This window comes from Oncorhynchus gorbuscha, linkage group LG13, assembly GCF_021184085.1.
Source record: "Oncorhynchus gorbuscha isolate QuinsamMale2020 ecotype Even-year linkage group LG13, OgorEven_v1.0, whole genome shotgun sequence".
Lineage (NCBI taxonomy): Eukaryota > Metazoa > Chordata > Actinopteri > Salmoniformes > Salmonidae > Oncorhynchus > Oncorhynchus gorbuscha.
The window spans coordinates 39,748,071-39,773,560 of NC_060185.1; the positions used below are offsets into that span (position 1 = coordinate 39,748,071).

The 25,490-nt window shown below is 40.9% G+C and overlaps 1 protein-coding gene across 4 annotated transcripts; it reads right to left on the reverse strand.

Annotated features, from left to right (window-relative positions):
- Positions 1-4,003: 4,003 nt before the first annotated feature.
- LOC123992858 (zinc finger and BTB domain-containing protein 44-like) lies at positions 4,004-24,992 on the reverse strand. 4 transcript variants are annotated; one of them, XM_046294427.1, is made up of 6 exons: positions 24,888-24,992; positions 17,358-18,429; positions 16,468-16,552; positions 16,021-16,172; positions 8,420-8,720; positions 4,004-7,484 (listed from the first exon to the last, which is right to left on the reverse strand). In XM_046294427.1, the coding sequence occupies exons 2-6, from the start codon at positions 18,391-18,393 to the stop codon at positions 7,190-7,192; spliced, it is 1,869 nt and encodes a 622-aa protein (XP_046150383.1). In that variant the 5' UTR covers positions 18,394-18,429; positions 24,888-24,992; the 3' UTR covers positions 4,004-7,189. The 4 variants fall into 4 exon arrangements, with proteins under 4 accessions (XP_046150383.1, XP_046150382.1, XP_046150381.1 ...); XM_046294426.1 differs by lacking the exon at positions 24,888-24,992 and adding an exon at positions 24,370-24,714; XM_046294425.1 differs by lacking the exon at positions 24,888-24,992 and adding an exon at positions 24,353-24,714.
- Positions 24,993-25,490: the final 498 nt, after the last annotated feature.

Here is a 25,490-nt window from a genome sequence, read left to right on the forward strand (position 1 = left end):
CTTAGGGGGGGGGGGGGGGGGGGTACTGTCACACTCTGACCATTATATGCATTGTTTGTTTCTATGTTTTGTTTGGTCAGGGTGTGATATGAGTGGGCATTCTATGTTGCATGTCTAGTTAGTCTGTTTCTATGTGTTTTGGCCTGATATGGTTGTCAATCAGTGGCGGGTGTTTGTCGTTGTCTCTGATTGGGAACCATATTTCGGTAGCCTGTTTTGTATTGTGGTTCGTGTGTTATTGTCTATGTCTAGTTGCCTGTGTCTGCACTAGTTTTATATAACTTCATGTTCGGTTTGTTGTTTTGTATAGTTTGTTAAGTGTTCTTCGTCTTCATTAAAGTATCATGTATTTACATCACGCTGCGCCTTGGTCTCCTCCGTACAACGAACGTGTCACACGTTCATCTGTACAAACAATAGTATGTAAGTGTAAACACCATGGGACCACGCAGCCATCATACCGCTCAGGAAGGAGACGCACTCTGTCTCCTAGAGATGAACGTACTTTGGTGCGAAAAGTGCAAATCAATCCCAGAACGACCTTGTGAAGATGCTGGAGGAAACAGGTACAAAAGTATATCCACAGTAAAACGAGTCCTATATCGACATAACCTGAAAGGCCGCTCAGCAAGGAAGAAGCCACTGCTACAAAACCGCCAGACTACGGTTTGCAACTGCACATGGGACAAAGATCGTAATTTTTGGAGAAATGTCCTCTGGTCTGATGAAACAAAAATAGAACTGTTTAGCCATAATGAACATTGTTTGGAGGAAAAGGGGGGATGCTGTAACGGCTGTTGGAAGGAGTGGAGGACCAAAGTGCAGCGTGGTACGTGTTCATCTTTATTATTGGAACCGAACACTGATTAACCAAAATAACAAAGAGAATGAACAAAAACCAAAACAGTTCTGTCTGGTGCAGAAAGACACAATACAGAAAACAACTACTCACAAAACCCATGTGGGAAAAAGCTACCTAAGCATGCTTCTCAATCAGAGACAACGATAGACAGCTGCCTCTGATTGAGAACCACACCGGCCAAACAACAAAGAAATACAAAACATAGAAAATGAACATAGAATGCCCACCCTAGTCACACCCTGCCCTAATCAAAATAGAGAATAAAAGCCTCTCTATGGCCAGGGCGTGATAGATGCTTGCAAGCCGAAGAATACCATCCCAACCGTGAAGCACGGGGGTGGCAGCATCATGTTGTGGGGGTGCTTTGGTGCAGGAGGGACTGGTGCACTTAACAAAAAAGATAGCTTAATGAGGATGGATAATTACGTGGATATATCAGTCAGGAAGTTAAAGCTTGGTAGCAAATGGGTCTTCCAAATGGACAATGACCCCAAGCATACTTCCAAAGTTGTAGCAAAATAGCTTAAGGACAACAAAGTAAAGGTGGCCATCACAAAGCCCTGACCTCAATCCTATAGAAAATTTGTGGGCAGAACTGAAAAAGCATGTGCGAGCAAGGAGGCCTACAAACCTGACTCAGTTACAGCGCTGTCAGGATGAATGGGACAAAATTTACCCAACTTACTGTGGGATACTTGTGGAAGGCTACCCAAAACGTTTGACCCAAGTTAAACAATTTAAAGGCAATACTACCAAATACTATTTGAGTGTATGTAAACTTCTGACCCACTGGGAATGTGATGGAAGAAATAAAAAGTTTAAATAAATCATTCTCTCTACTATTATTCTGACATTTCACATTCTTAAAATAAAGTGGTGATCCTAACTGACCTAAGAAGGAATTTTAACTAGGATTAAATGTCAGGAATTGTGAAAAACTGAGTTTAAATGTATTTGGCTAAGGTGTATGTATGTAAACTTCCGACTTCAACTATATATGAGGTTAGAGTTGAGACAGAACCAGAGAGAGTTGTATTGCTGAGTAGCTTGTGATTCTTAAATGGTATTAACAATTTGTTTCATTAAACAAGAAAGGCCCACAAAATAGTTGTATTTTATTGTAAGAACACCCCAATGAGACAAGGGTTGATTTAGACATTTAAATAGAGAGAAGGTTGAAGTCGAGTTAAATCATTGTCTCACAACACATCATTCTGGGGTCACCCACATAGACGTCAGCAGGATTATCAAAAGGACAGAGGGAAAGTATTGTTGAGGGAAGCTTACAGAGATGATTAGCAGCCACATGCCACCAACAGGGTGGGTGACTAGGGCAGACCACATCAGGCATCACGCCTTGGCTCCCCTTTCTACTATCCAAACCCATTTGATAAAGTTGGCATTGTGGTCACCAAATCATTGAAAGAGGGGGATCAATGCAACATTTAAATGTCTCTTTTGTATTTCAAATGACAACTTTCATAAATAAGCCATTATACATGTTTATAAATGTTTATTCATGACAGTTGTAAAGTGTTAACAATATCTAAACATCCTAATATGCAGCATTGAAATCACTGTAGAGATTTTAAAGGCTCTTTATGTTTGCATCTGATACAATTATTAAAGTTATAGTCAAATTAATGGATTAGACATTGGGGAATTGATTGGAGATGCATGACAGCTGTGTTCAACATTGTATGTTGTTTTCCTGGCAACGCAGGTTTGTCTCTATCCCATCGAAGCCCCTCTGGGATTGCATGTCCACAGATAAGTCAAGAATGTAAACAAGTCATAAATGCATCTACAAACACATTCTTGGCTCTCCAGTAAAACTTTACAAGTAACGAAGTGACAGCCCAGTCTTACGTAACATTTTAATGAGGCCCACAGTAGGGGATAATACTATGGGTTTCACTAAGTAATTCACCTATATATTCCCACACTTCTGTGGGATTTGTTTCACAACAGGGTATGTGGATAAACCCATAGGCTAGTTTCTCCAGAACATTTGAATCCAGATCAAAATGATCTGTTGTTTATAATCTGAGTTCATTACGTTTACATCATATCCAGAGCGACTTACAGTGAGTGCATTCATCTTAAGATAGCTAGGGGGAGAACCACATTTCACAGTCATTGTAAGTACATTTTTCTTCAATAAAGTAGCTATCAACAAAGCCAGAGCTAGAAAGGAGGGGGGGGGGGGTCAAGTGCGAGTGTTAGTTCACGAAACCCTTATTATTTTCCTTCTTTTTTTAAACAGGAGAAATATGTTTCTATTAAGGACATTATTTGTGATAAATGTTATATTGGGTCTCCGATCCAGAGTTTTCCTATCCTTTAAAAAGTTGTATTTTTAAAATGTCTAACACTATAGCTAGTTTATAGGGTAATCCATTCACGGTAATGACTTTGATAACATAAGCTTCACTGATACTAGCCTAATTCCTCTATAAAATAAGACCAATTCGGAGGGACACTGAATTATACGCAGGTGGTTGGGATCATCTCAAATATATCATAAATCACCTTTAATAGTCCAGACCTCACTCTATGGGCTTTCACAACTTAAAGTAAACACACTTTCGACATAAGGTTATCTTTTGAATCTTTGTTTTCCACATTTGAATCAAAACGGTCTGTAATCTGGGACATGCACCAGTAAGCAATTACAGAGATTTGGACTGAACTGTAGTGAGAAGTCTGGATCTGAGGGGCATGTAGTTATTTTACAACACATGCAAGACCCTATTTATTAAAATAATGCATGTTTGTTTTTTTACTTTAATTTACCAACCACATAATGCATCTTAGAATTGAATGCCATGAAAATTAAAATATTTACATGCCAATGTATAATGAATCAGAATAATCAATAACAAGTATATTTGATTAACTTAATCTGTAGCCCATAGTGCTTTTCTTAGCAATAAACAGTGGGAAACATGATTATGAGTAGGAACCACAAACACCTTCATTAGGCAAGCGCTAAAGATTGGTGGGTTTTATTGTTTTGGCATATAGCCACAAAAATATATATTTATAGACATGTGCTCCAGTCAGATGTTTGCGTAAGTGATGCATACCAGATACGTTGTCCTTTCATGTCCTCAAAAATAAATAACTTGGCCAAGGGGGTGGGAGTCGATTGCAAGTTTTTATTTACATTTTAGTCGTTTTTTTTGTACTGTACAAAACACCCCTCTTCACAATATAATTGCAAACTAGGAAAAAACACAGATCAGAATTGGGAACATCCATTAACTGTATAGCAGTAGAAAGTGGTTTCATCAGTTTAGAACAGTTAATCTTGGAAATGATCTGGAAAGTTGAACATTCAACACTTGCTTATGAAACCACAAACATTTCTGCTCTTGCACCATATACAAATTGCATTACGGGGATGTTTAAAACTGTTAAATGAAACTACAGATTAAATATCAAAGTCACAAAATACAACATATTTTTCAATCATCCAAACTAAGTTGGAAATTAATCTACAGTATAAAGAATATACAATATATATATATATATATGTATGTTTGTGTGTCTGCAGACAGTCAACAAAGTGAACATTAAAAGGCCCACACTCCTTAAACATGTATTAAACATGTATTTAATGTATTCACATTTAACAAGAATATCCAAAAGATGGCATACTCATAAAACAGCAATTGTAATACAAAAGTCACAAAAATATATAATGTATAACTAAGAGCTACCGTTTTGTCATATTTTCAACAAACTATATGAACCAGGAAATGTATATATCATGTACACATTGAAAAGGCATATATGTCAATACATTTTTTAAACATTGCACATAAGAGAAGCTACATCTGGGGAACAAAGGAAAGACATGCTAATATCTGTAAAAACTTTAGTTGGAGAACAAAACGCTAATACCTGCTGAGGTTTCAACACATCTCACCTCAACACGGCCTTATTGAACAGCAAACAGAAGAAAGAAAAACGCATGCTCTCAGATTCACAGGACTTTCAAATGAACGTGCATTTCACAATCCTAGGAGTAATTTGAAAAGAATCAAATAAAAAATCAAGATGTACACTTCGTTGGTGATTTCACAGATTGAGTGGATTCTCACTTGTTTTTTTTCAGTTAATTTATCACATTGTAAGTACACAACAATACGAAAAACAGTACATTCTTTTCTTTCATTATTCAGACACAAAATATAAACATAGAACCCAACAGCTTGTCCATTTATTGCACACAATAGGTTCACCAAAAATATTTGGGCACTTTAAGTTTCAACAAACAGCAGCATTTCTTTATGAAAAAGGTATGTGAATACAAACACACGCAAAACACAAGCTCACTTAAGCGCTAAAATGCTCAAACGCGTGAAAAAATAAAATGACTAGATTTTAAATTGTGCAGCTTGAAGCTATGCAAGGTCCTATATAAAGGCTATAGTTTCTCCAACGCACATGATACAGTGTCTATCGGAGAGAAAATTACATTTCCTGTGAACAATATTTCAATAGCATGGGGAAACCAAGCATGATTGCCTCATTACTTTATAATGTCAACAGCAACGATAGATTAAAATGGTAGATACACCAACCCCCAAAGGGACTGGGAACATTTGGTCCAATAGGAGAGCTTGATTGTTACCCAGACATAGGGTGGTTAGGCTAAATGCCACATCTTTTAGGAAAGGTTGATTGGATGGCACGAGACAATCACATGTCAAATCTCTGAGCACCCATCATCTGATTATAAAACACACGTTACTTCTCTGAGCCCAAGATATGCACTCACTACTGTAAGTTGCATCTGCTAAAATGACAAAACAAAAATAATAACAGATTCATCATGTTAAATATCACCAAATTCTTCTTTTCCTAGTAATATTTTTAATGTTACCATCAGAGTTTGTAATCTATTTTGCATTTCATTGGAAGTCCTTTTTTGTAGGACTACCAAGATGAATGAATTGATAAGGACTACACTTAATGAACAAATAAATATCAGTAGCATTTAATCAATGGAGTATCACCACCTTATTATAAAGGCATGGTGATGTGCAACTGACTAGTGATGGCTCAATATAACAGGTGTCCAAGCTAGGGCAAGATTTCTGGTGAAAAGCAGTGACAGAAAATTTAGCTGGAAATCTCAAGGTGAACCGAAAACACTATGAAGATGAAAATATCTATCGATCACACTTAAATGATACAAAGCAATGTCATGTTGGCCATGTTATTGAAGACCTCTCCTGGCTCCATATACACGGAATTACAAAACTAAACTCAAAGTAAAAGCAAGGCACCCAGCTCTAAATTCTAATGTGCTGACCACTTGATTAGTACAACGTTAGTCCGAAGAATGTCACTCACATTCATGTCCAAAGTAAACCGTCTGTGTAAAGTTAGGTAGAAATATTCCTACCAACACATGCTCCACCAAATGCAACATGGTCTCATTGTATGTCAAAATAGTGACATTGAAGCATAGTAGTTATATGTCACCAAAGTTGACATATTAGTTATAAGTCACCTACATATTACTTCTACCTCACTGAAATGTTTTATTTTATTTAATCACTAATTATAGTGAGACTCGCTTTTTTGTCACACAGCTAGAGAGAGAGAGATTTCCATCACACAAGAACTGCTAGAGACAAGTATTTCTAATGAAATAGGTCGGACAAATTAACTACACTTTAACTTCCCATTTGAACTTAGCCTAGCTCTTCTAGATATCGGAAAGCGCAGCCGTTGCAGTGCGTCTCTCTTGATGAATTAACGATTGACTTCACATATGAAATGCTTCCATGCCTTTGTGACCCGACCTTTGAGTCAAAGCCACAGTAGATACCTAAATTATGAACAACACCCAACACAAGTCAAGTGTAGTAGCTACAGTTCATTCATATTGCGCGTAAAGAAAGAGACAATGAGAGCTCTATAATGCAATTTCAAGTTTTTCAAATAATATATATATATATATTTTAAAGGTTTAAATGTACTGTGTCCCTATTCACGAAGGAATACATACACACCTGTCACATAAATCACGACAAAATCCAACGTAGCATTCTATTATCAAATCATATTTAGTAACACTAATAGTTTGCCCGAAGCGACGGCACTCAAGAAGTAACACAGCATCTACCGTATGAACGATCATTATGCAAAAAACAACAATCCAATAAGGAAGGAAAGAAACTACTTGTTAGCAAAGTTAAGACATCTAATTCTAGTGGTGCTCGCTAAAGAAGGGCAATCTCAGGCACTTTCCAAAGTCAGGGCTTTGGATTGGAAGGGGGAACGAGTGGGACAATTAGGAAGTGACAGTCACTCAATCGTAATGGAAGCCAGCTCTTTGATGTGGGCGTTCTCCTCCTCTGAGCCGCCCGGGGAGCTGTTACTGCCGTTTGTCTTTGGCTCCTCTGACACGTTTTCGTCCTTCAAGGATAAAGGGTCCAGGGGGAAGGTGCTGCTCTCGCAATTCTGGGTGGAGGAGACCTGGGAGATGACCGGCATCTGGACAGACGAGTTGTTGCCTTCAAAGCCATGCTCCACCAGCTCGTACTGCCCCAGAGTCTCCTCCTCCTGCACTTGGCTCAGGTAGTCGGGCATGAGGAAATCACTGGGACCATGTGGAGACATAACAGACGATAGAAAGCTGTTGATGAAAGTGTCTCTAAACCTCCTATATGAAGTGGACTACACAGTAAATATGGTTGAAGTTAAAGGCAAAATGAAAAACGTATGGAAATCGGTACATTTTCTTGAAAATAATACGGTGACAGATCATTATGTGAGGGCTGTGTGAGGCCTGCGATCTGTTTTTTGAGAATCAAACTGGATCGCCAAAGAATTTTCCATACACTGTTATGATCTCAGGCATAGACATTATATTATAACATTTTAAAAAGTAAATGGCCCATTTGAGCCCTACCAACCTGTGAGGGCTTGAGTTTGATTAAGAAGTGGAAAAGTCTAGAATATATGAGCACATGTCTGCTTTATGTAGAAGTACGTGAAGTACTATGAGCTATACATTTTAATAAAAGCCTTTAAACTGAGTGAAATTCCTATATGGAAAAGCAAAATTTATTCTGACAGAAATAGGTTATGTAATTTATTCAAATTGTTGCGAGACGCAAGGATTAAAAGCCCGTAGCACGTATAATTTCATACTGTATGTTTCCCAAAGGCAAGTAACTAAGATAATAGCATGGAATGGTTCAATTAAGAAAATGGACAACAAAATACACATTAGTAACTCATGTAATAGTCTATGCTACATTACCCTTGAGCTAAGACATATATAGGGATTTTGAGGAAAGTGGCCAAAGACTGCTTTGAACCACATATTCAGCATGACTGATATGTGTTGTACTGTAAGTTTCACGGTATGCTCAGTTAGTTGGACCTGTTTAATGAACCAATTCTGAAAAGCTTGAAATAGCATATCTCCCTGAACATGGCCACTATGGGAGATTTAATTGTATTTTTTCCTTATTTCCTGTGTTATATTAAGCTGATTAAATGAAGGGACGACACCCCGGGACTCCTCACCTGCTCTGGAAGTAGTTTGCTAGTTCAGATGCCTCATGGTTCAGACTCCGCAGGTGTACAATTAAATTGCCAGAGTTGGTAAACATGGCGCCGCACGTTTTGCACTCGTAAATCCGGGGCTTGCGGATTATGTGGCGGGACACCCTCATGTGGTGCTTATATTCGCCGAAGGACGTGAATGTGGCACTACAAATCTGGCACCGGAAACAGCGTTTACCTTCGTGCTTCAGCCGGTGCATCTTTAGGGAGTAGGCCCGTGTGAACTTTTTCCCACAGCGATCACACTGGAAAGGCTTAATGCCTGTTGAAAAAGGGATGAAAAGAAAGAGGACTTGTGTCGCACATTAGAATCACTACAATAGATTAACTATGAATTCTGCAATAAGACGTTGATTTTTAGAATTGTCAATGTTAAAACTATCACAAAACAAAAAAAAGATGCCAGTGTTAAAAATGTATCAAAAACATTAAGTGTGAGTGTTAAAAATAGATGTGTAAAATGTGTCAGAAACAGGTGATAATCATCATTGTATGACCTACAGTATAGTATGCATGCCCACCAAAGAAACTGTGACAGAGGCATCCAGTCTCCAATATCCCGCATGGTTCATTGACACACATGGGTCGCAACTAGGGATGCATGATATATCGGTGAACATATCGGCCGATATTAGTTAAAAATGCCAACATCGGTATTGGCCTGTCTAGTTTAAACGCCGATGTGCAAAACCGATGTCAAAGCTGATGTGTATACCTATATAACGTAGGTACATGACGTAATGACGCCACGTAAAATTCTGCGCAACACAGCATTCCTAACCTAGCCCACAATGTATGCTGTGTGGATCGAGCAGTCAACAAGTTGAGCACTTGTTTGAAAGAGTAAGAACATTTCAGCGAGAGAACTCAAAGGTTCTATGTCGTGGGTGATGTTGGCTATCGCGACTGGTCGAGCACCGGTACCCACTACCAAGTGTGCTATCGGAGTATCACAGTAATAGCGTCACGGCTATTATCTTCATGACATACTATGGAACGCCGTTTGGGTCTTTGCTTGTCAAAAAAGATACACATCAAATAACACTGTTTGACAAGAACACTATTTGACACATCAAATAACACAGCTCCATTATAGAATGGTGTGCGTGATGAATTTGCACGTGCAAGCCAAGTGCCACCACTACTATCAGTAGCAACGTCCAAAAGCTGTACAAAAAAGTCAGCAAACAAGCAAACACCGGCCACGAACGATGTGTTTACAATGCCTTGTTGGTAATAAAGCATTATTTGTTTGACCGCAACTTCTGTGGTAGCTAGCTAGCTTTAGCTTGGTACCTAGCTTGCACCAATACAACCAGCCTGAAAACAATGACCAGTAGAAACTGCAGTCATTTTCATTATTCTTAGCAATGATTTAGGAATCCATGTGAGTAAGTATTAGCTAGGTTGCCACTTGTTGTTCGCCTATTGAAATTGAACTTCAGTTCATGAAATTAAATAGCTAGCCAGTTACTTAACCCTGTTGCCCAAAGCTAACGTTATAAGCAGCCAGCTAGCTTCATCTGGCTAGTGAGGGTCGCCCGGCCTGGTTTATGTGTTGTGAAGTTAGCCACAATAAGGATTAGGCACAATAGTGGAATTAGCAGTTTGCCTTCAAAATAAAAGTACCTCTTTGAAAGTGATGCAGAAGGTTACAATTGGTGGAATCATGCCATATTTAGACTAGATAATGTTAAACAAGGTTGGAATGTGAAGCAATGAAATGGGGTATCAGTCTACTCGGTGACACCCACAGAACACAACTGTGAAGTGTTTACTAAATATTATTAGCATTGTAGCTCTTATCGTGGGACTGTGACTGTATGAAATCACCTCACCAGTCTGTCTATTGTGTGTATTGACATTCATATTGCACTGTACAGCTTTACCTAAGGATTGGGGATCAAGGAAATGGGGTATCAGTCTACTCAATACCAAAGATATTTTTTCCCCGACGTCCTCCTCAGAGTTATTGGACTCCAAAACATCTACGCAGTATTGTTTTTCCTCGGGAATCATGTTCAAAAACATGAGCTGGAGCAAACCCATAAAAATGTGTTTGTGTGGCGGTGCTAACTAACGGAAAATAAACTATAAACTATCAAAATAAAGAGAATCGAAAACTCCATATATAAACTCCCAGTAATTTAATGGGTATTTACCAACGTTTCGGCATCACTGTGCCTTCTTCAGGGTAATGTCATGAATGCTTGAACCAGGTTATGTAGACAAACAGTGCAATTAGTGTAACAGATGACAATAGTGAGGGGTGTGTCGTAATGATTCAGTTAATTAGAATGAATTAATGAAACTGTTAAAAAAAACTATAGTTTATGGCATATTAAATATTTTTCGACCTGTATGTGGGTGTCTGAAGAAGGATGTTTTTATAGTGCTATTGCACTGTGCGCATGAGACACATTTGAAGTTCCCATTTGGAATAGGGGTCAAGAGTGTCTGAGTGTGCTCAGGGGGCATGTCAGATACACATAGATTGGCAATAAATGTGTCTCAATTCACAGTTGTTTCAGAGTCCCGCAATAAGAGCTAAGATGCTAATGTTCTCTGGGTGTCACTGAGTAGACTGATACCCCATGTCATTGATCCACAATCAACAGGTCAGGTTCTACAGTGAAATAAGTATGCCGCCAATGCAATTCTAAAGTATAATACATCCAGTGTGATTTCAACAGATTTTTGTCAAATTAACTAATTATTGCAACACAAACTCAAAAAAAGTTCTGAGACAGTGTACAGTCCATGGAGAATGAGAGCACCTCCTCCCAGCTAACCACTGGACTGAGGATAGGAAACTCTGTCACCACCGATAAATACACTATAATTGAGAATTTCAATGAGCATTTTTCTACAGCTGGCCATGCTTTACACCTGGATACCCCTACCCCGGTCAACAGCACTGCACCCCCCACAGCAACTCGCCCAAGCCTTCCCATTTCTCCTTCTCCCAAATCCAGTCAGCTGATGTTCTGAAAGAGCTGCAAAAATCTGGACCCCTACAAATCAGACAATCTGGCTAGACAATCTGGACCCTTTCTAAAATTATCTGCCGAAACTGTTGCAACCCCTATCACTAGCCTGTTCAACCTCTCTTTCATGGAGATCTGCATGGATGAATAGGCCAAAATACCAGCAACAGTGTGTGAAAACCTTGTGAAGACTTACAGAAAACGTTTCACCTCGGTCATTGCCAACAAAGGGTATATAACAAAGTATTGAGATAAACTTTTGTTATTGACCAAATACTTATTTTCCACCATAATTTGCAAATAAATTCATTAAAAAATCCTACAATGTGATTTTCTGGATTTTTTTCCCCATTTTGTCTGTCATAGTTGAAGTGTACCTATGATGAAAATTACAGGCCTCTCTCATCTTTTTAAGTGGGAGAACTTGCACAATTGGTGGCTGACTAAAAACTTTTTTGCCCCACTGTATATCTATCCTACCCTGCCTTTCTAAGGTCTTCGAAAGCCAAGTCAACAAACAGATTACCGACCATTTAGAATCCCAACACACCTTCTCCGCTATGCAATCTGGTTTCAGAGCTGGTCATGGGTACACCTCAGCCACGCTCAAGGTCCTAAACGATATCTTAACCGCCATTGATAAGAAACAATACTGTGCAGACGTATTCATTGACCTGGCCAAGGCTTTCGACTCTGTCAATCACCACATCCTCATCGGCAGACTCAATAGCCTTGGTATCTCAAATGATTGCCTCGCATGGTTCACCAACTACTTCTCTGATAGAGTTCAGTGTGTCAAATCGGAGGGCCTGTTGTCCAGGCCTCTGGCAGTCTCTATGGGGGTGCCACAGGGTTCAATTCTTGGGCCGACTCTCTTCTCTGTATACATCAATGATGTCGCTCTTGCTACTGGTGATTCTCTGATCCACCTCTACGCAGACGACACCATTTTGTATACTTCTGGCCCTTCTTTGGACACTGTTAACAACCCTCCAGACGAGCTTCAATGCCATACAACACTCCTTCCGTGGCCTCCAACTGCTCTTAAATACAAGTAAAACTAAATGCATGCCCTTCAACCGATCGCTGCCTGCACCTGCCCGCCCATCCAACATCACTACTCTGGACGGTTCTGACTTAGAATATGTGGACAACTACAAATACCTAGGTGTCTGGTTAGACCGTAAACTCTCCTTCCAGACTCACATCAAACATCTCCCATCCAAAGTTAAATCTAGAATTGGCTTCCTATTTCGCAACAAAGCATCCTTCACTCATGCTGCCAAACATAACCTCGTAAAATTGACCATCCTACCGATCCTCGACTTCGGCGATGTCATTTACAAAATAGCCTCCAATACCCTACTCAATAAATTGCATGCAGTCTATCACAGTGCCATCCGTTTTGTCACCAAAGTCCCATATACTATCCACCACTGTGACCTGTACGATCTCGTTGGCTGGCCCTCGCTTCATACTCGTCGCCAAACCCACTGGCTCCAGGTCATCTCCAAGACCCTGCTAGGTAAAGTCCCCCCTTACCTCAGCTCGCTGGTCACCATAGCAGCACCCACCTGTAGCACGCACTCCGGCAGGTATATCTCTCTGGTCACCCCCAAAGCCAATTCCTCGTTTGGCCGCCTCTCCTTCCAGTTCTTTGCTGCCAATGACTGGAACGGACTACAAAAATCTCTGGAACTGGAAACACATCTCCCTCACTAGCTTTAAGCACCAGCTGTCAGAGCAGCTCACAGATTACTGCACCTGTACATAGCCCATCTATAATTTAGCCCAAACAACTACCTCTTCCTCTACGGTATTTATTACATTTTTTTCCTTTGCACCCCATTATTTCTATTTCTACTTTGCACATTCTTACACTGCAAATCTACCATTTCAGTGTTTTACTTGCTATATTGTATTTACTTCACCACCATGGCTTTTTTTTGCCCTTACCTCCCTTATCTCACCCCATTTGCTCACATTGTATGTAGACTTATTTTTCTACAGTATTATTGACTGTATGTTTGTTTTACTCCATTGTGTAACTCTGTGTTGTTGTATGTGTTGAACTGCTTTATCTTGGCTAGGTCGCAATTGTAAATGAGAACTTGTTCTCAACTTGCCTACCTGGTTAAATAAAATCAAATATTTTGGTTAAATCAAATATTTTGCTGATTTTATATAACAACATTCCAACCTCGTTTAGCATGATCTATTCAATCATGGCATAATTCTACTATTTATATTAATTTGCATCACTGTCAATGACGTACTTTTATTTTGAAGGCTAACCGCAAAGTCCACTATTGTGGCTAATCCTTATTGTGGCTAGCTTCACATAGATGGGTCTGACCACCACTAATCAAATAAGAACAGTCTAATAAATTAGGGTTATTTTTAGATTACACCTAGCTATATAGTTACCTAGCTAACTATAGCTACTGAAACAGATTGTCGTTTTGCTATGTTTTTGGGGAAGAACATAGCTAGCTAGCTCATGGATGCAAACTTTTTTATGACCAGCACTGTAGGTACGCAAGACAACTTTACCAACATCATAGCATATGTATCGATGAATCGTTGTGACATATGAAATACGAGTGATAGTGTAATCAATGAGTTATAACTACGTAAAATATGTATGAGCACTTTAAATTATTATGTGACGTGCAGTCATATTCAGGTCCTGATTGGTCAACAAGCTTACAAATAGGGTTACTTGTATTTTTTTTGACACACAAAGAACCAAACGGCGTTCCATAGAAATCCTGGTTGAGAATGAAACGACTGAACAAATGAACAACGAAACAGCACAGCAAGTAAGTGAAAGAAATAGGTTTTGATTATGTTTAACTGGTAATGGGGACATACGTAAATGCCAAACAAAATAACTTTTTGGTCAGTGTGGTGTGTTTGTGTGTGTGTGTGTAACCTTTATTTACCTAGGCAAGTCAGTTAAGAACAAATACTTATTTACAATGACGGCCTACCCCGGCCAAACCCGGACGACGCTGGGCCAACAGATGCGATACAGCTAGGATTCGAGCCAGGGACTGTAGTGACGCCTCTTGCGCTGAGATGCAGTGCCTTAGACCGCTGCGTCCATGTGTGTATTTAACTGTACTAGAATGCTTAAAAGGTTTTTATATCGGTATCGGGTTTTTTGGTAAGGAAAATATCGGTATTGGCAAAAAATGTCATATAGGTGCATTACTAGTTGCAACAAGCATTTCTGAGCCGATCGGACCAGGGGAACAATACAAAGGGCAAAAGGGGCTTCTGTTGATTCAGTTATTTATGGCCCTCATAAACATGCCCCGACTTTAAGATTAAGACTGACTTTTTTCAATGAGAAATATAAAAATACATTGACAGCTCTGAGGCATACGTTGACGTGAACTTCCAATGAAGCTCCTTTCGCAGAGCCAGAGTAAGTATATTTAAGCAGATGTGAACTGCATTACTTTTAACTGCATACAATACAACACTATGGGTCGAGCTTAAATGACCCTGAAGAAAAAGACTTGAGCCCCATGAAGTCTTTTCAACCAGAGTCAGCCCTACTCTGTGGTATACTTAACTGGCCAGTTCAGAATAATAATAATGCCACACAGGAGCCCCCCCCCTCTTGCTTTGATGGATTACTCCATTATACCAATTTCTTAATTGGGTCTTGTGGATGTGTGCATTGGCAGGGGGATAGAACCCCAATGAATACAATGGTGGTTTTCTTGATGAATGTGAGCAGTGTGTCTGAAGTTTGGAGTAGCAAAGACCATTATCCCATTATATGTTGGGACACAATGTGGAGTCATTGCCTGTAGCCTATAGTTAGTTACCTTCCACATGCTGTAACCGTACATGGCTACACAAATGGGACTGTCCACATGCAAGCCTGATTACTTTTGGACAACTACTAACTGGCTTTATAGACAACTTAAAAGTAGGCATTCTCTATCACTGAGAACATCATGCTTCAAGCTTATAGCAGATATTAATGGGACATTACACTCCAAAATAAAACTTGTTGTATCAAGGGCTGGAAAAGGTGAAACAGCACCACACGATCTCCTTGAACTTAGCACTGCTTGTTTGTGATGGTTAAGACTCAAGTTGAGATTTGTGTCGATATTTGGCTGACATCATTTCCTATTATAATGTTCCACTGTCATTGGAGTTTGGCTATGTGTGCACACGTTTGGGTTTGTGTGCACTTGATGAGTGTGTTTTTCCGATGTCAGCCGAGGCGGGAGACACTAAGCCCCAAGTGTTTCCAAAATCAATGTTCCCTGGAATGCCCTTCATTCTTCTCCACAGTGTGCCATGAGTCAAACCATTAACGAGCCATTCATACCATTAATCTCCGGCTCCTATCATCGGGTGAATAGAGGACGCATGGAACTACTGTAGAGGGCAACGTAAATACAGTACAAATCACATGAGCTACTTTCCAGATGGGTACCTATGACATAAACAGATACGACATAACAGATAGCTGCTAGAGGTCGCAGAGCAGTAGTTAGTCTACACAGCCCTGTTCAACTGCATAGTGGATGTGTGGAAATTACCTACCAGAGTGGATGAGCATATGTTGCTTCAAGTTCTGTATGCGGGTGAATCGGACGCCACACGTGGGGCACTGGAAAGGTCTGTCAGGCCCGTTAGTGCCAGGGCGGGTTGAAGGGCTTATGTATAAGTGGTAAGGGTACTGGAGGCTTTCTAATCTGAAACAAGAAAGAGGATGTGGTGCTCCAGTGAGGGTAGACACAAATGTGGTAGACCTTGGGGTGTCAGATGAAAACCTTCCTTTAGCTTCATCATAATAACCAAGACCTCAAGGGTTCCATACCAGTTGGAAGGCAAAATGGAACATCTTACATAAATGCAAGATTAGCTTGAACAAAAGAAAATCAAGGTTATCAAACCTTCCAAATGAATGGAGTTGAAAACCAGGGAAGGTGATCATGATATTTCCACTTACATTTAAAGAATATAAGTATTTTCCAATCATATTGTTACCTTTCATCATCCTCAGCATGACCTCCAGCATTGGATGTACTTTGCATTGAGGGCAACCCTTCTGTGACTCCCTCATCTATCGAACCTATGCCAAAACAAAAAACAAATATAATTTCCACCAGTTACTAGTTCTTTCTCAGTCTGATTTCCATAAGACATGGTTCGGGATAGAACCCATACACAGATCCAATGCAAAGACTGAATAGCTTTAAAGTGGCAATCCGCAGTTGAAACAATAAAGCGTCCTCCCCGCCACTGTTTGGGAAAACAGCTGAGGAATGGGGCCGGAGAAACATAGCCACTCAAATTCATAGACAGAACTATCGATGCAAGGACTGACCATCCATGATATCAAAATGATAGTTTTAAACATGTTTGTTTATATTTAGGCCTACTTTGTTACTTTGAGTAAAACAACATTATATTTCAGGTTCTGATGGGGTACGACAGTTGAACAAAGTTCATAAGGCAATATTAAGTTTTATTTTTCAAGAATCAATGGGTAGGCCTAAATATAATTAATTTATAAGCAAAAAAAGAATGTAGCAACTGCAGATTAGCCCTTTAAATCTAGAGGGAAATTACACTCCCAAAAAGTGTAAAGAGAAAAAAAGTTGGTGGTCTTGTATTGAGATAAGTCCACATCCTAGGTCATCTGTATTGTAGACCCAGCTACATGGCACAATCCAAAACTAACGGAAAAGATATGCACACCCAAGTCTGTGCTTAGGCCTGGCTCTTCCATTATTTTGGGGTCAGGTATATAGCTATATCTACAGAACCGTTGGCATGTGTAGCAGACTCAGCTTGACACAAGACTACTGTTGAGGTCTGAAAACATCTGGCAGACTGACTTTGGAGTGTTTTGTCCACTCACGTGACACCCATACCTATGGAGGAGGACTGTGGGCTGATGAGGAGGTCCTCCTGGACCTGTTCACTGCAGGGCACTGTCTGCTGGTCACTCAAAGAACTCTGGGAAGCGCTGACGGGCTGCGACAACGTCTCCTGGACCTCCTCGTCACTCAGCCTCTCCACCTTCACGTGTATGTCCTCCTCGGGGCCCGCCAGCGACAGTGGCGCCTTAATGGAGCTTTCACAGGCCAGGAAGTCACTCAGCCGGCGGCTCACCTCCGAGGGCCCTGCCTGGTCCAGACGACGTGGGCTCTCGGGAAGCTTGGGCTGCTTATCCGGGTGGAACCTCCGGTCGATACCGAAGGGGAAGGTCCACGGGAAGGCCAGGGAAGAGTCCACTGGCTGGGTGGTGGTCTCCGAGAAGGAAGAGGGCGATGGGTTGGGCATCTGCGGCGAGGTGATCTGCAAGGTGCATTTGAGTGGGCTCTCTGGGGACATCATGATAAAGCTCTTACGTTTGCGGCGCGACTCGCGACACACAGGGATGTTCCTCTCCATCACGCTGCAGTCAGAGGATACAGGCGACAGGCTGCTGTCCAACGGCGTCAAAGCGCAGTGGGAGGATGCGCTCTCGCCAAGAGCCGACTCCAGCGGTTTCTCCTGCCCCATATTCCCGGCGCTCCAGAGGATGCTGGACTTCATGAATTCTGAGCATGTGCTCGCCACGGCAAACATCTGCATGTAACTGGCGGCGGCTAAAACGTCGATGATGTTCTCCGTGCTGATGGAGAGGGTGGAGGTGTAGGCGAACTCCAGCAGAGGGGTGAAGCCGCTCACCGTGACGTGGTGCAAGTCCAACACAAACTTGTCCTCCTCCTCAGGCCTGCCCACTAGTTTGGAGCGGAAGAACTCGCTGCAGCAGGCCAGCACCACCTTGTGCGCCAGAAACAACTTGTCCTGCACCCGGATAGTGACATCGCAGAGGTGGCCCTCGTTGCGCAGGGCATTTAGCTTTTCCAGCATCTCTTGACTGTGCGTGGGGGAACTGTGGGTAAAGGTTTTGACCCCCATCTTTGTCTTAGCGTACTTGCTCTGGAGGGCGTTCACCTACAGGAAGAATGGAAAATTAGTCTACAAATGTTGGCCTACATTGGGCCTTTGCTATAAAGACAATGTAATGTTTGTAATTCATTATCCTTATGGATGTTAAACAGCGGCTATACTAAAATAAAAAATAAAAACCTGAATATAAATCCAGTGATGGTATTGAAAAGAACTGCCACCGTGTAGTAAACCTACACTGTCAGATGATAGGATTAGAGGAGTTCAGTTTAGCCTAAGTAACCACACAGACAGACAACTTAACAAACAAAGTGTTAACAGACAACAGTCAGTATTGTCTGGGGGGACTTTCATTTGGCCTCACATGGACTTAACAGAGTGGCAAAAGAAATGCACAAACAAAAACAGCGATGAAGGAGTGCAGAGCCAAGAGAAACATCCCTCTTGACATTTGGAAAGCCACTGAACCTCAGATTGATTTCAGGTCTGTCAACCTCAAGATGCATCCAAAAAAATGGAATACACAAATGTGCTACTAGCATAAACTAATGTGGCTATTCAAAGCCAGAGACCATGTATTTACAGCTGTTGCAATGTTTTAGAGAGAAGATCTCTAAACAAACTTAACCTAACAAATCTCGAAATAAAAATTAACCTAACACCAAACAATCTGCATTTTCCATTGTTGATGGTTGAGGACAACTGAAGTGCTGCTTACATTATTCTACACTCTAACGAAAACCTAAAGCCAAAATTGTTCAAACAAATAATGTCATTGTGTAAAAGCATATCATTTTAACCTAAAAGGTCCAGTTTGGTTTCATCCAAAAAATGACTAGGAAAGAGAGCATGTGGCGAGGGAGGTGGTGAGAGGGTGAGGGAAGTAGACAGCGAAGGATAAAATGACTAGGAAAGAGAGCAGGCGGCGAGGGAGGTGGTGAGAGGGTGAGGGAAGTAGACAGCGTGAAGGATAAAATGACTAGGAAAGAGAGCAGGCGGCGAGGGAGGTGGTGAGAGGGTGAGGGAAGTAGACAGCGTGAAGGATAAAATGACTAGGAAAGAGAGCAGGCGGCGAGGGAGGTGGTGAGAGGGTGAGGGAAGTAGACAGCGTGAAGGATAAAATGACTAGGAAAGAGAGCAGGTGGCGAGGGAGGTGGTGAGAGGGTGAGGGAAGTAGACAGCGTGAAGGATAAAATGGCACGTTATGTAACAATAACAAAAGCAAATGCATCATGATGAAAGACAAGTTCGTGTGGAGTCCACTACAGCAGGTATTCCCAACCTGGGCAATGTCGTCGGCGGTACGCCAAAGAAAAATGTGATTCACATTTTATTCATTTTTTAAAAGAAAAATGGGGGGAAATAAATCACATTTTCAAACCGTACATTTATATTTTCCAACCCAGCTATACATTTGGGTAAAGTCTTTTTCTCGCCCGTTTAGCCTCGTTTCACTGCCAAAAATCAAATTCAACCATGTAGTGTTCAGCGAAATAACAACACAATGTCAAATACAGGTAGCCTTGTCAAATAATTAACATCCAATCACATTAACCGTTACTCTAGCGGGAAACCTTCACTCTTGCGCAGACATTTAGAAACTAAACATGACAATTTGAAAAATAAGCCACGGGAGTTTTTTGAGCGAGAATTAAGATGACATTTGAGTAGTAAGACATGTATAAAAGCAACAGATACCATTAATAAGAAGGGGCTAGAAGAGTCTTATATAATAAGCTACTGAGTGGATAGGACTGGCAAGCCCCATACTATTGTGGAGGACTTAATTCTTCCTGCTGCTGCGGATATACCTGGGACAATGCTGGGGGAAAAGGCCAAAAAACCTATACAGACAATGTCTTTATCAAACAACACTGTTTCACGACACATCGGTGACATGGCAGGAGATGTTTTGAAACAATTACTGCTTCGCATACAAGCCAGTGAATTCTATGGGTTACAGCTGGATGAGTCAACAGACGTGGCGGGCCTGGCACAGCTTCTGGTATATGTCTGTTACGTTTATGGGGGGTCAATTAAGGAAAACATCCTCTTCTGCAAACAACTGGAAACCAGGACAACCTGAGAGGACATTTTTAAAGTAATGGACAGCTTTGTGACATCAAATGGACTTTGGTGGTCAAGATGTGTTGGTATCTGTACTGATGGCGCAAAAGCTATGACAGGGAGACATAGTGGAGTGGCAACAGGCTTGCATGCAGTTGCTCCCGACATCACTTGGGCAAACTGCAGCATCCACCAAGAGGCTCTTGCTGCCAAGGGAATGCCTGACAGTTTGAAAGACGTTTTGGACACTACAGTAAAAATGGTTAACTTTATTAAAGCAAGGCCCCTGAACTCTTGTGTATTTTCTGCATTATGCAATGATATGGGCAGCGACCGTGTAACGCTTTTACAACATAAAGAAGTGTGCTGGTTATCAAGGGGCAAAGTATTGACACTTTTTTCAAATTGAGAGTTGAGCTTAAAGTTTTCCTGACTGACCATAATCTCCACGTCTGACCGCTTGCATGGTGACAAGTTTCTAACACAACTGGCCTATATGGTTGATGTTTTTTTTTGCCTGAATGATCTGAATCTAGGATTACAGGGACTCTCCGCAACTATATTCAATGTGTGGGACATAATTGAGGCTATGATTAAGAAGTGGGAGCTCTTTTCTGTCTGCATTAACAAGGACAACACACAGGTATTTCCATCATTGTATGATTTGTTTGTGTGCAAATTAACTCAAGTTTACGGACAATGTCAAATGTGATATAACGAAGCACCTGAATGAGCTGGGTGCGCAATTATACATGTACCTTCTTGACACAGACAACTAGACAACTGGATTCATTTTCCTTTTCATGCCCTGCCTCCAGTTCACTTACCGATATTTGAACAAGAGAGCCTCATCGAAATTGCAACAAGTGGTTCTGTGAAAATGTAATTTAATCAGAAGCCACTGCCAGATTTCTGGATAGGGAGGCGCTCAGAGTTTCTTGCCTTGGCAAATCGCGCTGTTAAGACACTGATACCTTTTGCTACCACGTCCCTATGTGTCATCACATTGGCCTGAGGTGGGGAGGTTTATGACCCCCATAAATACCTTTCCCCTTTTTCCTCTCTCTCTACAAAGTGACTATTGAAAATGCCTTTGTTAACATAGAGTGACATCAAAAGATGGGAAACGGAACCATATTTCGGTAATCCAACCAGTTGAAAATATGCGTTGGGACTTAATGAATATGATGTCAGTTCAGTTGGCGTCTGAGACATGATTACTGATGATAGGACGACATGAACTGTATCTTGGAAAATCTACACATCAGATTCACATGGAATTGTTGTGCAATTTAAATGTTTCAATTTGAATCTATTTGTGAAAAGATTAAATGTCATTTTTAGCTTCTTAATGAGAAAACGGTTTGTCAGAAGAACAACACTCAGAGGCCCCGCCCAACTGAACAGACATGGGTTGTAAAACTATGAAACACAGCCCTCTCTCCCAATCCTATATAAGCCCCTTGACAAAAAATGTAACTTTCTGTTCCGAGGACGTTAGGGCGACAGTCCTACGTTAAAAGGGCTCAGATAAACTAACAAAATCAGCATCAAATTTTAACGTGAAGATGACGGTCAACACGCCAAAAGGATGAATTTCGACAATACTAGCCAGAATATAGCATGAGCTTAAAAGTATGGCAACTTGGTATGAACTTTTAACTCTTATTCACTCCAGAAGTGATACCTCCTAGCCGTTGAGTTAGCAGCAGTCGCTGTAAACGTGGGCTAGGAAAGGACGGACGATGTATCCATTCTCCCATGCTCCAGTTCACCACTAGACAGTCTTCAGGGGACCAGAGATCCATGCTGGACAACCCGGCCTCCCATCTACGACCAACCGATCGAAGCGCAGCTCAGAGTAAATATTTATTGCATTTTCCATTTCCAAATGGGCGGTAATTTAGAATGCATAAGATACTGTATTTACGATAACATAAGATACTGTATTTACGATAGCATAGCTTCTCCCTTTGTTCCTCAGTCTTCCCGCTCTTTCCCTCAAACCCCCCCTTTCTTTGTGTAACCAGCCACTATATCAGCTCCGTTCACCAGGTCCCATCAATGTAGGATTAATTCTGTGTATATGTAATTCTGTGTGATTAGTTAGGTATTTAGTAAATAAATAATTAAACCACATTTTGTATTACTGATTCAACTTGTTAGCCACGGTTCGTGAGGATAACCAAGAATTTCCAACTTTCAGATGAGTCTAAATAAAGTGACGATTAGATATTGACTCCTATTGAGGTAAAAGTTTACCAGGTCTTTCAGATTTTATTCGGAAGATAACAGCTCTATAAACATTATTTTGTGGTGCCGCGACATAGTTAATTACATTAACCTGATTAGCTTAATCAGGTAATATTAATTACAGATGAATTATTTTATAGAACAGCATGTCATATCACTTAATCCAGCATAGCCAAAGACACAACATATGTGAGAGTGGATGCTCGGTCCTCACTAGCATGAAAACTAAATAGAAGCACAGACGGTGTGTGGAAAATTATTTAAGACGCTCCAATACAACCCAACATTGCAGCGTTATGTGCATCCTTTCAAGCACACCCTTCTCATTAACCTGTGGTGAGTTATTCACAATTTTTTTTATTAAGAAATAAGGTTTCATATGTAAAATGCCTAAATAAAGAGCAAAAGTATTGATTATTATTTGTGCCCTGGTCCTATAAGAGCTCTTTGTCACTTCCCAGGAGCCAGGTTATGACAAAAACTCACTCATTCTTATGTTTAATAAATGTATTGTACAGTGTGTGTGGCAGACTTACAATGATGCCAAAAAACAACATTTGAGAATGCGCTGACCCTGGTGCTAGAGGGGGTATGCAGCTGGAGGTTGAATGTTTGAAGGGGTATGAGACTATAACACGTTTGGGAACCACTGCACTACAGGATGCAGTGCAGCTGCCCGTCTCCCTTTCTCAGACATGTGGCTGCTCTGAGGCATGAGATTTTCCATCAAACAAAACTCTCTCCTGAAGGGGCTCTCTTTGGGAGAGCTTGCTGCCCTCACTAAGAAAAAAAGAGGAAATACTCCCCAGCTGTTGGCCCAATAAAGGCAACGCAAATTAGGCTTGAACCACTGATTTTAGCTGCAGTGGAGGAGAGGAGTGGGGGTTGTTGTCTACCTTTCAAAATCATATTATCTTGATTCTAAGTTTGGGCTAACCTAATTCAAAACCCGACTTGAACATTGACAGGTTTGAACTTTCAACAACTAGCCTAACGTTTTTCCAGGTGAAGGGTCCATAAATAGCCCAACATAATGCACTGTTGAAACAGAACAAAATCGAAGTCTCAAGCGAAACAAACACAATAGCTAGGCCTAGTAGCCTGCATGAAGAAATACATTTTTAGAACGTTATTCCTACTTGAACAGTCTCCACTAACTTTGAGATTTCATCATCATACCGATGAAAGTAGCTAACTACGTTGTTAGCTGCTGCAATTAATTTCTTAGTTCTTACAAATCAAATCAGGTGTAAATCAGGTGCAACATCAAATAGCTAGCTAACAGAGGTCGTCCAAAATTGGGACAGGCATTATGTTTACAGGCAAAGTGGGCGGGGACTAAACTGAACCCAGTATTTTCGCTTGTAAACATTAACATGCTGCAAGTAACAACACGTTGCGAGCTAGCTAGTTGGCTAGCGAACAAGCTAGTTAGCTAACAAAGAAAGCTATGTTAAGTCAAAACAAAGAGCAACTATAGTTAGCTGTCTATAAACATTAACAAAGACTTCGACAGGCAACCAGGTAGTTAAGTGAACTAGCTTGCTAGATAATGTAACGTTAATGAAAACGTTTCACTTGACCGGCTAGCAAACTACACATACACCAATCTTCAACACTACCAGATTTCAGAGATCGAGTTACTGACCATGCAACGAAATATACCTTCAGTAGATAGAACGATTCGGTCTGTTGTTCGACTTGATCGGCCTCGGGTTGTGGAGTCAAATGAGGCCGATGTAAACACACCACAGCTGTGCGTGCAACAGCACAAAGCAGCCTAGCTTGCAAGCAGTCTGTTATCGGTGTCGATTTAGCCCGTTCTTTGGAATTCCTTGTGTTTGGGAAACATTCGTTGGCCAAACACAGATAAATTTGAGATTTTCATTAATACTTGGAGCGGTCGATAGCTCAAATTGTTGTTAAAAGGTTTACAAAACGTAAATTTTTGTACCGTTTTGTTGAGGTTCTTTAGCTAGCCTCCCTGTGCTAATCCTTTTTGCACTTTGTGTCCCATAATGCAACGCGCAGTAGGCACATGTCTGATTTGGTAAAGATCATGTCTGACGGATCTCAATTTTTTTTATTTTACTAGTCAAGTCAGTTAAGAACTAATTGTTATTTACAATGGCAGCCTATGAGGGTTACCTGCCTTGATCAGGGGCAGAACGACAGATTTTTACCTTGTCAGCTCAGGGATTCCTCAGGTTACTGGCCCAACGCTCTAACCACTAGGCTACCTGCCGCACCTCTAAAGCAATTAATGCAGCTAAATGTGCTTGCTGTAATCACGGGGTAGAATAGAGTCAGGTTCTTTTCGAGCAGGTTTGAGTAGACAGTACGGACAAACCCGCAATTTTACAACATAAGGCAAGGTTCAATTTTAGTTCTCATTTCAGTTACAGTAGTCTTTCTATGGCTTAGGAGCACGTTTGAAACCAACACAAGTAAAACATTTAAACGAGAACCAAAAAGGGGACTCAGGAGGTGATGCAGCTTGGAAGGCAGGTGTACATTTTCTGTAAAACAATTTAAAAAATAAATAAATAATAATAATAATAATAAATTCATTTCACAAGCCTCAGTAGCCATGCCTCAGTAGCCATGCCTCAGTAGCCATGCCTCAGTAGCCATGCCTCAGTAGCCATGCCTCAGTAGCCATGCCTCAGTAGCCATGCCTCAGTAGCCATGCCTCAGTAGCCATGCCTCAGTAGCCATGCCTCAGTAGCCATGCCTCAGTCTCCGGACTGCATCCCTTCCTGTATGCTGCCTCCTAGAAGCCCAAA